At 55.0% G+C, this 14,694-nt stretch overlaps 1 protein-coding gene across 1 annotated transcript in view; it reads right to left on the reverse strand.

Annotated features, from left to right (window-relative positions):
* COL22A1 (collagen type XXII alpha 1 chain) overlaps positions 1–14,694 on the reverse strand; it is a 260,806-nt gene that overhangs the window by 93,077 nt on the left and 153,035 nt on the right. The window contains exons 24-30 of the mRNA XM_027132542.1: positions 9,893–9,946; positions 9,190–9,243; positions 7,894–7,947; positions 6,891–6,944; positions 4,215–4,259; positions 3,617–3,661; positions 3,105–3,158 (exon numbers count right to left, since the gene is read on the reverse strand). Of these exons, the coding sequence (XP_026988343.1) occupies positions 3,105–3,158; positions 3,617–3,661; positions 4,215–4,259; positions 6,891–6,944; positions 7,894–7,947; positions 9,190–9,243; positions 9,893–9,946 (360 nt within the window). The remainder of the gene's footprint in view (positions 1–3,104; positions 3,159–3,616; positions 3,662–4,214; positions 4,260–6,890; positions 6,945–7,893; positions 7,948–9,189; positions 9,244–9,892; positions 9,947–14,694) is intronic.

The following is a 14,694-nucleotide window of genomic DNA, read 5'->3' on the forward strand; positions in this document are numbered from 1 at the left end:
CTTTTTTTTTTTTTTTTTTTTTTTTCTCGGTATATGGGCCTCTCACTGTTGTGGCCTCTCCCGTTGCAGAGCACAGGCTTCAGACGCGCAGGCTCAGCAGCCATCGCTCACAGGCCTAGCCACTCCGGGGCATGTGGGATCTTCCCGGACTGGGGCACGAACCTGTGTCCCCTGCATCGGCAGGCGGACTCTCAACCACTGTGCCACCAGGGAAGCCCAAGATACTTCTTTTTTATTTACACCTTTAACAGATAACCAATTGTTTAAAGCAAAAACAGTAACAATGTACTATAGGTGTTAGAACACAGGTAGAAGTAAATGTATGACAACAATGGCACAAAAGCTAAAAGGGAGAAATGAAGATATACTGTTATATGGTTCATACATTTATACATGAAGTGGTATACTAGCACTTAGAGATTTAGTTGTGGTAAGTTAAAGACGTCTACTAGAAACTTCAAAGCAATCACTAAAATAAAACAAAGGAGAGACAGAACTAATTAACCAACGAAGGTAATAAAATGGACACGATCCACCTCCCTGTTGATGACATTTACATGATTTCCCACCTGCTGCAGCCATAACGTGGTGCCGCCAACCTCTCCACGCTGTGCACTGGAGCCCAAGGGCTTGAGCGCCCTTAGGAACTCCCCTGGGCCCTGCCCCACCCTCTTCGAAGGGGACAGGCTCTTCTCAGGGGCCTGACGGGTGACTATTACATTCCTGTAAACAGCACAGGCTTGGGAGTTGAATCACCTGAGCTTGAAACCTAACTCCACCATTTTATGTATGCTATTCTACTTCCGTCAGCTCGTCTTCCTCTGCGCAAAATAATGACAATAGTACATCCAGCTCACAGCATCATCTGGGGGCTGAGTGAGGTCGTCAGCGAGGGCCCACTGAGGAGAAAATTGTTACTACATTTGCCCCGAGGAAAAGAGGTCACTGGCTACTCCACCAGGAGGTGCGGTCCCCAAAGCCCGTCATCCCATGTGAGCCACAATGGTGTCAGGACATGGATGTTGAGGCCCAGGTGTGTTCCGAGCAGCCCAGGGTCAGGCTTGTTGCAGGCCTGGGTCCACTCTTGGTTATTAGCGGACAAATGAATGAATAAAGTTGGCTTAGAGAGAGGAAAGGCTGCTCTTAGTAACAATAATATGATAATAAAATACAGTTACACAGTCTTCTATGATTATTTCTATGGTTATATAGGATTTAACTGCAGGTACGACTTACTTTTCTACAGACATTAACGCCTCTAATCTCCGTCTAAATGCCTGTAACAGAGGTGCTTCCGTGTTCCCATTCCACGGAAGCTGCCACGCTCATTCACCTGCCCAAAGTCACACAGCCAGCAAATGGCTCAGGCTGGCTTTAAACTCAGAATCCAAGTCCTGAACTACTCACTGTGCAGCATTTCCCTGACTAAAGTTCCAGAAGCTTCAGAGAGAAGAACCCTTTCTCAGCGCTATTTGCATTATCCGAGTTTACCCGATTCTCTTGACACTGTCGACCTCGTGCTCCAAAACCAATCTCATCCAAACCAATTTACCCTCCATTAAAAAGTCCCAATGACCAAAGCTGAGCGTGTCCCAGTGGAACGTATGAATAGACATAAACAAGAAGAGGGTTGGAGAGCGTCTCTAACCCCGAGAGCCTCAAGGCCACCTTTCTGGAAAAGCCTCCCCCACCCCCAGGGCTGCGGGGTGAAGGAAGGGCCAGTGGGCCAGTGGGGCACAGCCCAGGCAGCTCTCTGACTTAGAGGAAGATGCTTGGCTGGAGAAGGGTCTTTGAGTTTTGCAGTTAATGTGACCGGCCTCGGTTCCCATCCCAGCTTCTCCGTAGTTTAACTCTGAGCGCTAGCTGACACAGACGCAGTATCACCCTATTTTCCAAGATGCCCTGGGGACAAAATTCTCACAGTGGCTGGTGGGGAGAAAGTGGACCAGAGAACTGAGGCAGGGGTGCTCAAGGCACAGTCAGAAGGGGGCAATGTTGCCTGAATGTCTTACTTTAGATTTTTTATTTTGACCAGAATTGTCTGTTATTACATATTTCTCTAGGGGAAAAGAAAAGCAGGCCAGATTCTTCGGAAGTTTGAATGTGATTCTGCTGTGGCCCTGGCAACTCTGCCAAAGCAATAACACGGGCTTAATGGTCTCACTGAGTCCTCTGCATTCTGGAAATGAGTTTCTCAAATAAAAACTGCTTTCTGAAAAGTCCAGGAGAGCAGCAGGCCTGAATGGCTCACCCACCAAAGCTCTTTCCATTCCAGGATTTCTATTTATAGATCGCAGGTCTGTCCAGAACAAAGCCCTCAGCCTTCAGCCCGAGAGAGGGGGACGGGAGTTGAGAAAGGTCGAGGGCAGGACCCTGGAGGGGACGAGCGTGCAAACTTGGGAGAACAAGGTGACAGCACCGTGCCGGACAGGGGCACCAGGGCCCCTCGGGGGTGTGGCCGCTCCTCAGGTTCCCCTCGGGCCAGGCTGGTGTGAGGTGAGGACCTGGTCAGAGCCAGGCCGCTGGGCCCAGACTGAGGTCGGGTCTTGGCTCCACCACCCTCCATTCACGCAGCCCTGGGAAAGCGGCTTGGCCTTTCTGTGCCTCCGTTTCCTCCTTTACAAACTGGGGGTGTTGCTGATAACATGACCCTCTCCGGTTGTCACGAGTGTCACCTAAGTCACTACACGTGCAGTGCTTCCCAAGATCCTGGCACACAGCGGGCCCCGACTCCCGTGGGCTGGCTCCTGAAGGCTGACTGTATTCATTATTCTCCACCATTTCACAGAACAGACTCGAGCATCCACCGATTTCGGTATCCGTGAGGGCTCCTGGAACCACCTGCCCGCGGATTCGACCTGTGTCAGCATCACGCAAGGGAGGCAGCAAGGGAGGCACAAGGCGGCCAGCAAGGGAGGCACAAGGAGGTCAGATGAGATGCTCAGAACCACACAATGGGTAGAACCAGGACTGTACGCCAGGCCACCACTGTGACTCCAAGGGGTTGCCCTCTCCACTGAACCGCAGGCGATGCACAGAAACTACAGAAGGGAGGCTCTGCGGCTCACGGACCGGATGACCAGGACAACGACAGGAGCTCCTACCTTTGCACCTCGGTCACCTTTCGGTCCCGGGAGTCCCAGTTCCCCTTTCTCTCCCTACAGAGAAAGATAAAATTAGGAAACATTAGCACTCACCTGAGTGTAACGGCCGCCTCTTCCAGGTGAGAGCAAGGGGACCTTGGGCAAAGTATTGTGTTTTTCTTCCCAACCTGCCCTGCCGTGGTGAAAACCAAGTTCAAGGGACAGCCTGTCAGGTGCGTGTGAAGCACCGAATTCTGCACCTGACAGGTAACAGCCCCAACCGTTCCCACGCATTTCACCTGAAGCTGCTCCACCCTTTTCAGAGAGACCCCGCAGCCACCGTCCTTCTGCTCCAGCCCTCGGACCAGAGCGGCCTGATCCCCTTCCTTTTCTCTTCCATGAACACTGAGGAAATATGCTCTAATCCCAGCCTGAATCACCACCCATCCCCCCAGGGTCGAAGACTGCAAAGGGGGCTTCTCTCCTCGGGCACAGGCACGTGGCCCTGCTGGGAAGACACTGCTGCCACTCACCTGTTCTCCTTTCTCTCCCCTCACGCCTGGGAGCCCTGCCTGTCCCTGTGGAAAGAACACGGCATCCCTGTTCAGTGGGCTCTCAGCAAGGGGGCTCTCCCGTGGTCCAGGGTGAGGGAACTGTGCTCTCTACCGCCTGCCATCCGGCCCCCAGACACCTCTGGCTCAGCGGGGGTAACGTGGAAAGCAAATTCGAGCAAGTCTGCTCATGGGGAGTCCCCACGTGGTCCTCACTTTGCTACTCCCTCCCCAGGAACCCGTTTCGCCTCTCTTGCTGTCTGACTCCTCCTTCCTCTGGATCAGCCACGAGGTCACCTCCTGGCGCCCTCTCCTGACATCCCCCAAGTCTGAGCGAGAGGGACTCCTATGCCCCCCCACCACCTGCATGGCCCCACTCGCTGCACCTGTTCAACTGCTCTTGGCAGTGGTGGTGACCCCAGTACCCACCACAGCGACAGATGCGTAGGACATGCCGACCGTCATGGGGTAAGTAAATGAGCGCACGACGGGAAGGTTGTGAGCTCCAGGGAGACAAGTGACACGAGGCGTAGCGTATACTAACAAACGCACGCACTGAACGAATGAAGGTGGAACAGACCTTCTCTCCAGGTCGGCCTGCCGGGCCCTGCTCCCCAACTTCACCCTGGAGATAAAATAACGGACACCCCATCATTTTCCACTCGCATTGCAGAGATGGCCGTCATCCCAGCTGGTCCCACACCCTCAGAGCCCCCGTCAGCCACAACCCTCGATTCTCACACAAGCAGCACAAGCATCACAGGCTTTGAAGACCCGAGTGGGTCGCCTTTCTGGAGAGAGGGCATCCACACTCCCTCACGCTGTCTTCTGCTTCCCTCAAAAGAAACAGCTTCTGGAGTTGCCCTGACAGCATTTAAACAGGTTGAATCCACTCATCCTGAATCTAAACACTTACAGCTCAAAACAACAAGGAGGGGCTTCCCTGGTGGCGCAGTGGTTGAGAGCCCGCCTGCCGATGCAGGGGACACGGGTTCGTGCCCCGGTCCGGGAAGATCCCACATGCTGCTAGGATGGTCACACCTTTGCAGTGGGAAAGGTGCTGGGGGGCTGAGTTTGGGTAGAAAGCATTTCGAAGGCCACCTGAAGTGCTTCCTGAATCCTAAGCCAAAGCACAGCCCATGGAGAGCCGGGCAGCGTCCGGAATTCTTGACACGAGCCAAAGAGGCGATGCATCCGCTCATCCCACAACCAGTCCCTTCTCTGGGCTGACTCAAGACCCGCCGCGTCCAGGACGCAGCCATCATCTTCTTTGAAGATATTTATCTTTAGCTGGCATGTTGTCAAGATAAAGTAACTAGGACTCCTGCCAGGTCTCCTCTGAAGCTACAAAGTATGTCCTAAAAGCATCATAACGGCAGAAACTCACAATTTTGAACTTTCTAGATAAATTTTTTTGAAGTATCACACTAGAAATCGTACAAAAATGACACGTGAGCTGTAGTAACAGACCTCTCTGAAACTTCCAGCCATTAGGGGTGAACATACACACAAAAACGGAGAAGGAAAGATGAAAGAAACCCCCGAGGGCACCTCAGTTTCACCCCAATACTTCTGACTGATCACCTTCGTCCACAGAATCGTGCACAGGGAACTCGATGGGAACAGATTCTTCTGAAGACTATTGAACGGAATGTGAAAATTCACACGGTGTAAGCCCAGAAGGGTGTGGCAACTCAGAGATTGGAGGAAACACAGCTCTAAGGTACGGGGGACTCCATAAAACCCACGGAGTCCAAAAAGGAGAGTAACAGGGAGCGATGCAAATGCTGCAAGTTCCTTCTGGGAAATGCCTGAATTTCAGCCAATCACTCAGACCCTGGAAGGTGGCCTTGGTGCTTTAAGACCACGTGGTTCACCTCTAACCAGCACCTCAGGGCAGAGCATGCATGCTTCGTCCATGCTGTGACAAAACAGCAAGTCACACATCAGTCACTGGGGATCATTATACATGCTTTTTTAAAACATGAATGTTGAGTCTTAAAACACGAAGGGCCGCGGTGCTCGCAGGTGGCGGTGGCGGCTCGCTGTGTGCCGACGGGGGCAGGGGCAAATAATCAGAGTCCGGGGTCCAGGGCGGGCGGGAGGCTCCTGGTGGGCACTCTGCCCACTGAGTCCCGCCGGCGGGCGTCCTTGAGACAGCTTCGGTGCGTTATAACCTGTGGTTTCCATCTGGTCTGAAGAATGCTCGCTCCTTGAAAAAGCGAGGCAGCAGGGAACCCAGGGCCCCGGGATTTACCCATCGGCCCTTCACTGGCCAGCAAGGTGAGTCCAGGCCACAGCTGCGCCCTCGCTGGGCGGTTTGTGACCCACCCTCCACCCAGTGAGCCCTCGCCGAGAGCCCGCCAGGTGCCTGCCTGTGGGCCAGGGGTGGGAGCTGGTGGCCGAGAGCGGGTCACCGCCTTAACTAGCGCTTAACCCAGTAGACTCGGAGGCCCTGTGACGGCAGGGAGAGGGCTCCCCATGCGCTCGGCTGTGTGCACACACGCCTCTCCGGAAGCAAGGCGCTGTGCACACGCACACACCGTGTACACACCCACGCCACCCCCCCCATATACATACAGATACGCACACACGTACATACGTTCACCACACACACACATGCCACACCACACATATACGTACAGATACGCACACACATGCATGGCACACCACATATACACACACACGCATACACACACGCCACACCACATATATACATACAGACACACACACGCGCACATACACACGCACGCACGCGGAGTCCAGCCCTCTCTCTCCTGTACCCACTGCACCCTGAGCCCAGGCCACATCTGAGATGCTGAACTCTACAGATGAGCCCAGCCGTGCTTCCTTGCTTCTGTAGGGGTCAGGGGTCAGGGAGCATCGGAGGGAGGGAAAAGCTTAAGGGACAGGAGAGAGAGACAGAGGAGGGGGTATTGACCCCCTTGCCTCTTCCCTCCCAGGACGAGCTAGGCAACGATGCTGGCCTTCTTCCCAAGGCTCCCGGGTTCCAGGAACGCACTGCCCCCTTGCTCCTCTGCCCCAGGGGTGGCATCCATTGTCACCAGTCCAGGGTGTGTCACCATGGACCCCCTGACCCCGCCCTCGGCCTTTCAAACAGCCCCTCTGCAATGACCCCGGCTGTTTCCTGCCACACTCCAGCTCATACAGATGCTGGGCCCTGTCAGCTGAGGTTCACACACAGCCCCAAACACACCATTTAGAATAACAGACGTGATGGGGAAGGAGTCCCTACCCGCGGGCCAGGCTGTCCGGGCAAACCGTCTGCCCCTCTGTCTCCCAGGGCTCCCTGTAAGGAACACAAACGGAAGTAAACAGGAGGGGCTGGGCTTGGAGGAGACAGCCTCAGGACTAGGTCCAGGCTGGAAGGAAGAAAACTGCTGGGCCTTAGGTGTTACTGAACCTCTTCAAATGCGTGTGACCACGGCGACCAGAAACCGCAGCTCAAACCACTTCCTAGATGCCATATTCAACGGCTCTGCTTTTGATTTATAAAGACATAAGTGAATGGAAATGAGGGATGTAGAGGAGGGAAGATATTGCCTAAGTGCTTTTGAGACTACAAAATACTTGGTTAGCCCTTATCTTTTGTCCTGAAAGATGAGAGAGGAGGATGGAGAATATTTACATGAAATGCCCATAAAATTAAGTTGAATCCATACTTATTCTATATCTTGTCATGAAAAAGTTAAGCTTCTAAGTCTCCTTATGGAAAAGGATGATGAATTTTCCTATAACATCCAAAAGTTGCCTTTTGAGGACGGTTGACACTCACCCTTGAGCTTAACGTCTGTTATGAAAAGGTGAAGTTCACTTGTTAAAATTTTGGCTGTATGGTTTTTTAATTGTCCATCTGAAGTGGGTAGACTGTGAACTTGCTTCCCAATTTTATGATAGTTAACCTCTGACTCTTTTCTTAATGATCTTACTGTAATGAGCCCCACCAGGGTATTTTCTAAACTGAAGTCTCTTATTATGTAAGAGTATCTGAAAGGCTTTTCTCCTTGCAAATAAAATACACACACATTTCTAACAGAATAATTTTAAAGTCCTAGGCCTCCAAATCCTTCCCCAGTTACCTAAGTAGGAATAAGGGGCTCGCCCATATCTGACCTTGGAAATCCAAACATTGCCGAGCCCGGCATGACTCGGAATCCAAACGTGATCCAAGGCCCAGGCAACCAACAATCAAAAATCTCTTTAGCTTCTGTGTTTTGGGTTCCCAAACTCACACCAACCTTTGGTCCTGGCAGGCCTGGGGGTCCGTTCAGTGCATCCTTTCCAGGAGGTCCCTGCGCCAAGAGGGAGAAAAACAGACCAACATGAAAGGCACGTTAGGGAAGCGCTGCACTGAGTTGCTGCAGCCCGAAGCTGGTCGGCACGGTGGGCGAGACACGCAGGACTGGTCCTGTGTTCCAGCTCTCCGGTGGCGCTCTCACTGCTGTCAAGTGTCTGTGGGTGAAACTGTGTGGACCACGTGTTCAGGAACGTCTGTGGGTGACAGTTAACCACGCGTTCCAGGTTTGGACCCGTTCGCCTGAGAGTGGGTGTCACGGCCCTTAATTTACGTCGAGAGCCTTTGGCCTGGACCTGGAGCTCAACGGGGCCGAGCACGCTGGCATCCAGCAATCACGTCCTTTAGTCTACAGCCACCAATGGAACTGTGGTCCGGTGACAAGGGGACAACCACTGTATGCTGCACAGTCGAATTTCCCTCTGTCACCTTTCTCCAGCGTCCCAACCCCCCGTCAGCTCTGTGGGTCGCACAGGTTTTCTGTATCCACAGCCTTCCCCTCCTCTGCTGGCCCCATCAGAGAACCAGCGGTAAAGAAATGCCTTCCGGACGAGCAGAGGCCCCCTGAGGTCCATCACCAGGCCTGGGAGGGCCCATCGTGGTCACATGGTATCGGAAGTTCAAGGCCACGCCTACCATCCTGCCCTGAAGAGCTACAGGCCAAAATGGCAGGGGACACGCAGCTTCAGTCTGCACCCACTTCCTTGTGTGGAGACATTAAGGTCTGATGAGCTCTACCCTCAGGACTTAAAGGAAGGAGAAGGCCCGGACCCCCAGGATCTTTTTGGCTGGGAAAGAAGCAGCACCATCGGCACAGTGCCAGGAAGAGCTCTGCTGCACCCTGGACCGTGTCTCACGCCTCCTCCTCCATCACTTCTGCGACCCTCTGGCAGTGGCCCTACAGACGAGGAGCCACACTTTAAACAGCAAAGGACTTTTGAACGTCCCTTTGCGTTACAAGAGCACAGGCGGCGGCCTAGGGAGAGGGTGCTCCAGTCTGCATTCCGGCTGGGGCCATGGGGGAGCGGCCCCAGGAGACAGAGCACATACGTGACAGGCACCACGGAAGGAAGAAGGCAGGCTGGTTACCAGGGTCCTGGTCCTGCCGACAGGGAGGAAAGGGCACGGAGCGTCACCCGCTGGAAAGCGGCCCGGGTGGCAGCTGAAAGGGCCCGGCCACTCCCGTCACAGAGGATGGGGGAGACGGGACAGTGCAGGGAGGGATGCCCTGGTCACTCACCGCCTGCCCAGGGTGCCCAGGTTTTCCTGGGAAGCCGATCTCTCCAGGCAAACCCTGAAAAGGGAACCAGAGGGGAACCTTCAGTCTGACCTCTTCGGGGCATCAGCCCACTTCTCCCAGCACCTCTCCTGGCAGGAGCCCAGGTCTCCAGCTCTGACAAGGGCACCCAGGGGTGGATACCACTCGGGGGAATCTGGCTGTCCTTGGTGTGGGCCACGGTGAGACGTGGAATCGTCACACCTCCAGGGCTGGCCGGCGCAGGGCTCGTCTGGTCTGCAGTCGGGGCCACCGGCACCTTCATTCCTGCCTGGCGGGATGGGTGGGAACACCTCCCTCTGCCCCACCCAGCGGGACCCCATCCCTCCGCTCGGCCTACAGGGAACTTTCCCAGAGGGCTCCTGAAATGCGGGAGGGGAGACAAACCACACGCTCCTGAAAGACCCCAAAAGGACGACCCCAGCCCAGTGTGTCTCTCCCCCTGCATCTCTAGCAGCAGCCAACGATGCGCTGTGTAGCTCAGATGCTATTTCCAATCGAAGGGGCTGCAGGGCCGGCTGCTGGGGGGGCCCTCCTTGCTCATGCCTTTGCTCTGCTCTCAGACAAAGAGCGAACACGTGGCTCGACACCACGATGTCCCCGGCTCCCAGGGCCACGAACCCTCCATCTAAGTGCCCTGGGGAGAGAAAATCAAAACCAATCTCACCGGGGGGCCTCCGGGTCCAGGAGGGCCTGGGACGCCAGGTGGTCCTGGGGGGCCCTGCAGAGAAAGAGCACAGCCTGGGTTACAAACGTGCGTGGAGCAGCCTCCTGGTGACACTGTCCTCTGAGAGGGGAGAGGGATGGGGACCAGTGAAGGGGGGTTCCGCCGCTTTACTTGAAATACTGCATTTTTTCAACAAAAAGTAACAAGAGCAAAAAGAGAAGGTCTGAAGTAAAATTTGCAAAATGGTAACGTGTGTACTGTCTGGCTGGTGGGATAATATAACTGTCTGTTATATCATCCATTCCAATACATATTTAAAATATGTGAGCATTTAAAATAAATACGTATGTGCGTGAACACACATACACACGATGGGTTAACCCATTAACAAAAAGCTTCTAGAACAGTGGTTCCCAAGCATTATTCAGCATCGAATCACCTGGGGTGAATCAAGAGATCTGTTCAAACCCTCTCTCTCTCCACTACACACGTTCTAGGAGATGCACCTCTGGCCTTTGTTTGTCCAGGTGTCTCTCCAAATATGCCCTCCCTCCCCTGTCTCGCTGCTCGGATGGATGTCTCCACCTTTCTGAAATCTCCTGCAATTCCCCAGGCAGAATTAATCGCTCCCTCCCCCAAGCCGAAGGCCAGTGCAACAGTTCTCATCTGACCCCCGGGCCCCCGAAGGCAGAGCCCCCCTCTTGCTGCCCCCCGCATCTCATCTTGCACAGCAACAAGCCCAGGGCTTGGAACAGAGCAGGTGCTCAGTAAGCGTTTGGAGAAGTCAACTGCATTGAACACAGCTGAGGAGAGCGCTGTGCATTCCCAGAGAACAATACATCGCCACTGGAGGACGATAAATACTAAAAAATGGCCAAGGTTACCGCTTCCGCGGACAGTTCCCTTTTCTCCCTCTGAGGGCGCTGGTGAGTCAACAAAGGGCAGAGAACGGCGACGTTTACAGAAGAGAACTTTTTGGTGGCACCTGGACCTAGTTTTCTACGTAGCTCGCTCAGTGCTGGAGAGCCTTTGGGGAGAACGTCTACTTTTATTAGGTGACATCTGCTTGGGGCTGGAGCAACTGAATGGCCAGGCAGAGCTGGACAGTGGCCCGGGTGGGTACAGATGCAGGGTCCCCCTAATGGATGAGGGCAGAGGTGGGGGAGGGCACCAAAGAAGGCTGGTGACCTCCCCCCCATCGTGGCTCAGTCCTGCTCCAGCTCAGCTCCGCTCACCTCCCGGCAGAGCAGGAGCCCTGCAGGTGGCACTCCCAGGACCCACCCCTCCATAAGGCACGTTCCAGTTGACCTTTTTACATCGCCCTGACCTCTGAGGCTCTCACAGCAACCTCAACCCCACGGAACTCATCCAAGGCCCCTTCTCCCCTCAGGCAGCTCTCTCTGAGAGCAAATGGGATACACTTAGCTTTCATCCCTCCTTACACTCCCCGTGATGCTGACGGCCCCTGGAATGCACTGGCCTCTTTCAAAGTGATCGTTCCAGGAAGCTGGCCTCCTGACCCGCTTATGACTCTGACCTTGTCTCCCCTTCCTCCTCCGTCTCCTGCAAACGTCCCTGCGGGCTGCTGCCGTTTGTTTGTTTCACTCTCACAGCACCTTAGGGTAGACAGATCTCTAGGGATCCTCTACTGGAAATTAAACCTTGTTTAACAATAAAGAAAACTGAGGCTCAGAGAGGGTAAGGGCCCCATCTGAGGTCACACAGCCATCGTCTCCAGTGGATCCTGAGCAGTCCAGCTGCTGCAGAACCACCTGGGAAGCTCGTCGTAAATACAGGTAAACAGGCCCCTTGACTGGACTCTAAGGCACAGGTCTGGGACAAATTTGAGGGGCCAGTGACTTCGGAACACTCCCCAGGTACCTGTGGAGAGCATCCAGGTCTGAGAATTACCTGTCTGGACCAACTCCATGCAGCACCCTAACTACCATCCTCACTGCTGCTAATACTACAAGCCCAGGGTTCCAGCAGGGACCCTTGCAAGGAGGGAGCAGGAGCAGGAGCAGGTGTAGAAGGCCGAGGGGGCAGCATCCTCCAGCACCCTCCGTTTAGGGTTTACTCTGCCCTGAGCTACACGCATTTCACCTCATCTTAATCCTCACGCTAATCCTTTCAGGCAGGCCCTGTTCATCCCGTTTTGAAGATGAGGAACTGGAACCTGGAGGAAAGGGAACCGGCATCAGACACGGTGGCATCCAGCACAGTGTCCCTGGTCTTTCACCCCCTCCCTTGTGAAGTGTCTGCCAAGCTCCCCGCCCGCCACAGCCAGTCCACCCTTAAACAGCCTCATCTCCTAAAAGACTGTCTGCGCGTTAAATGAACTTGGGGCTTTCAAGCCCAGCTCTGTGATCTCCGAGTCCACCACCTTCATAGGACCACAGCACCCGGGTCGTTTCTCTGCAGGCGGTATGGGTTAATGACTATCTGCCTGTTTGATGCTACCAGCTCAGGGCCGAGAGCAGAATCCCACACGGTCATCAAATAACCACCGCAAGGGCCTTACAAAGAGGCGGCGCTGGAGGGAGTGGGACAGCTGCTCCAGACGCGGCCACACAAGGGGCTGGCCAGTGGCCGTGGCTTCCTTTCCAGCCGGCCAGGGGCGCCCTGCAAGTCCCAGCGGGAAATGTTGGGGTGAGGGGTGGACAGCAGTCAGGATTCAATTAGAGCCAGCCTGCCCTGTGGACGCTGCCCCGGGGCCACACTGTGGCCATCACACGGCACAGTGTACACCTTCCTCCCAGGAAGGCTGCATCCAGCCCCGTCAGGTCAGAGTGGACTCAGCTCCAGCGAAACTCCGTTTGTTTCTGATACCAGCGCCTCTGCAAGCCAGGGGCAGGGAGTGCTGGGGGTATGTGGGTGCACAGGCCCGTCAACCATCTACACCTGGCACTCTCAGCCAGCAGGGAGCAAACTGGAATTTTAGGGCACCTAGCATACGCCTGGCCTTCTCCGAGGTCTCTACACACTGGGCGCCATGACCTCGGTGGTCCCTGACTCCCTGGCTGTGAGCCCTGGCACTCAGGGTCCACACGCTGGAGGAGCTGATCGTCAAGGGTGCGAGTGGAATCCCAGATATGCTGCCTCCTATCCACGTGGCGAGCTCCTGGCCTTGCGGAGGTCCACTTCCCCGTGCTCTGCAATGGGGGTATGAATCCTACAGCCCCAAGATTGAACATGACGATGCAGGAGGACAAGAGGTCCGGGCCTGGTCGCTGAGGGAACAGAGCAGTGGGGTGCATGCCCCATGACGTGCACCCCGATTGTCCCAGGCTATGTGGCAGCCTCCGTCCTTTCACGGCCTGCATGTGCAAATGTTCTAGAGAATGTTCTCCCTCCCCCAGGAGGCTTCAGAGGCAAGGAAACCTCACATCTGTCACCACCAGCAAAAGGGCAGCGTGTTCATGAGTGAGAAGCATCATGGAGTCTGGGGGCACAGGAGCCCCGGGTGGAAGACGAGGTGTCGGTGGGCGACAGGATGCTGGCAGCACCCGCTAATGCCACGGAGGGGAGCGGGGAGTGGGGAGCGAGCAGGCAGAAGCTTCGGTCCTTACATCAGAGGCCTCTGCAGAGTCCTGGGGCCTCTGGAGAAGCGGCTCCTGGAGATCCAGATGGCGGGGGTAGAGGTCCTTCCTCCAGTCTACACGTATCGGGCACCTTCCGTGTTCCCTCTGGATCTCCAGGTGACCCAGCCCTCCCTTCCAGAAGACTGCAGTCTTGCAGAGTAAATGAAACGCAAGCCCGTGACCTCCTGGGAAAGCCGTGGGCTCGGCATCAAAGGCAGACGGTTAAATTCCGAGCAGCTGTTTGACTCGAGGCACAGTATCTGGTTTATCCAAAGCCTGGTTTCTAAGCATACAGAGTAGCAGGTACAATAACACTTTCTTTTCGGAGTTTTTGTAGCAAACCCCTGGGTCCTGGCACGTGGAAGAACTCATGAGATATTTGTTGAATCTAATTAAAAATATAGAAAATGACAACAAAGAAGAAAGGTGCTCTAACTGCACAGAAATCAAGTACAGACATAGTGGGGAAATCGGGGATCAGCCCAGAGGGTAGCGTGAGTTTGGTCTTGGAGGGCAAAATGGGGCCTTGGCAAACGAGGTGGGGTCCAAGAGGGTGGGCACCTCACGTGGACGGAGCAGAACAAAGGGGAACAGGCGGCTCGGCATGAATGGGATGCCCAGTAAGAACAGGAAGCAGAGGCCCCTAAAACTAGGCCGCAAGTCTGGGGTCTGAAAAGTCCGGCTTTGTCTTTGAGGCAGCTCAGAATAACAGAGGTGTTCTAGAAGACAGACACAGTCAGGTCTGTGCTTAGGAAGACATTCTGCTGTCCTTAGGGTCACTAGGGAGAAGGAATCCTGGAAGAGACAGACCAGGAGACAGTGAAGCCATGGCGTAGGCAAGACGCCAGTGAGGCTGGGCCCAGCGCTAAGTGGACGGCGGGGAGGGACGCAGACCAGTGAGGCTGGGCCCAGTGCTAAGTGGACGGCGGGGAGGGACGCAGACCAGTGAGGCTGGGCCAGTGCTAAGTGGACGGCGGGGAGGGATGTGGACCAGGGGGGGTCTGCACGGCAGTTCAGCGGTGACAGGTGAGCATCTGGCGGGGGTTGGATGCTACCTGAGACACTAAAAGGAGGAGAGGCTTTTCCAGGGGAAGCCTGCAGGGGAAGGAAGAGATGTGGGGTGGGGGTGCGGGGGAGGGGTTAGTCTGGGATGTGAGTTACAGGCCCTTCAGAGCCTCAACTAGAGAGAGATTCCCATGGGGTAGCTGGGGGCGTGAGGAG

This window comes from Aethalodelphis obliquidens, unplaced genomic scaffold (genome assembly GCF_003676395.1).
Source record: "Aethalodelphis obliquidens isolate GAN/ISIS:26980383/991018 unplaced genomic scaffold, ASM367639v1 scaffold41, whole genome shotgun sequence".
Lineage (NCBI taxonomy): Eukaryota > Metazoa > Chordata > Mammalia > Artiodactyla > Delphinidae > Aethalodelphis > Aethalodelphis obliquidens.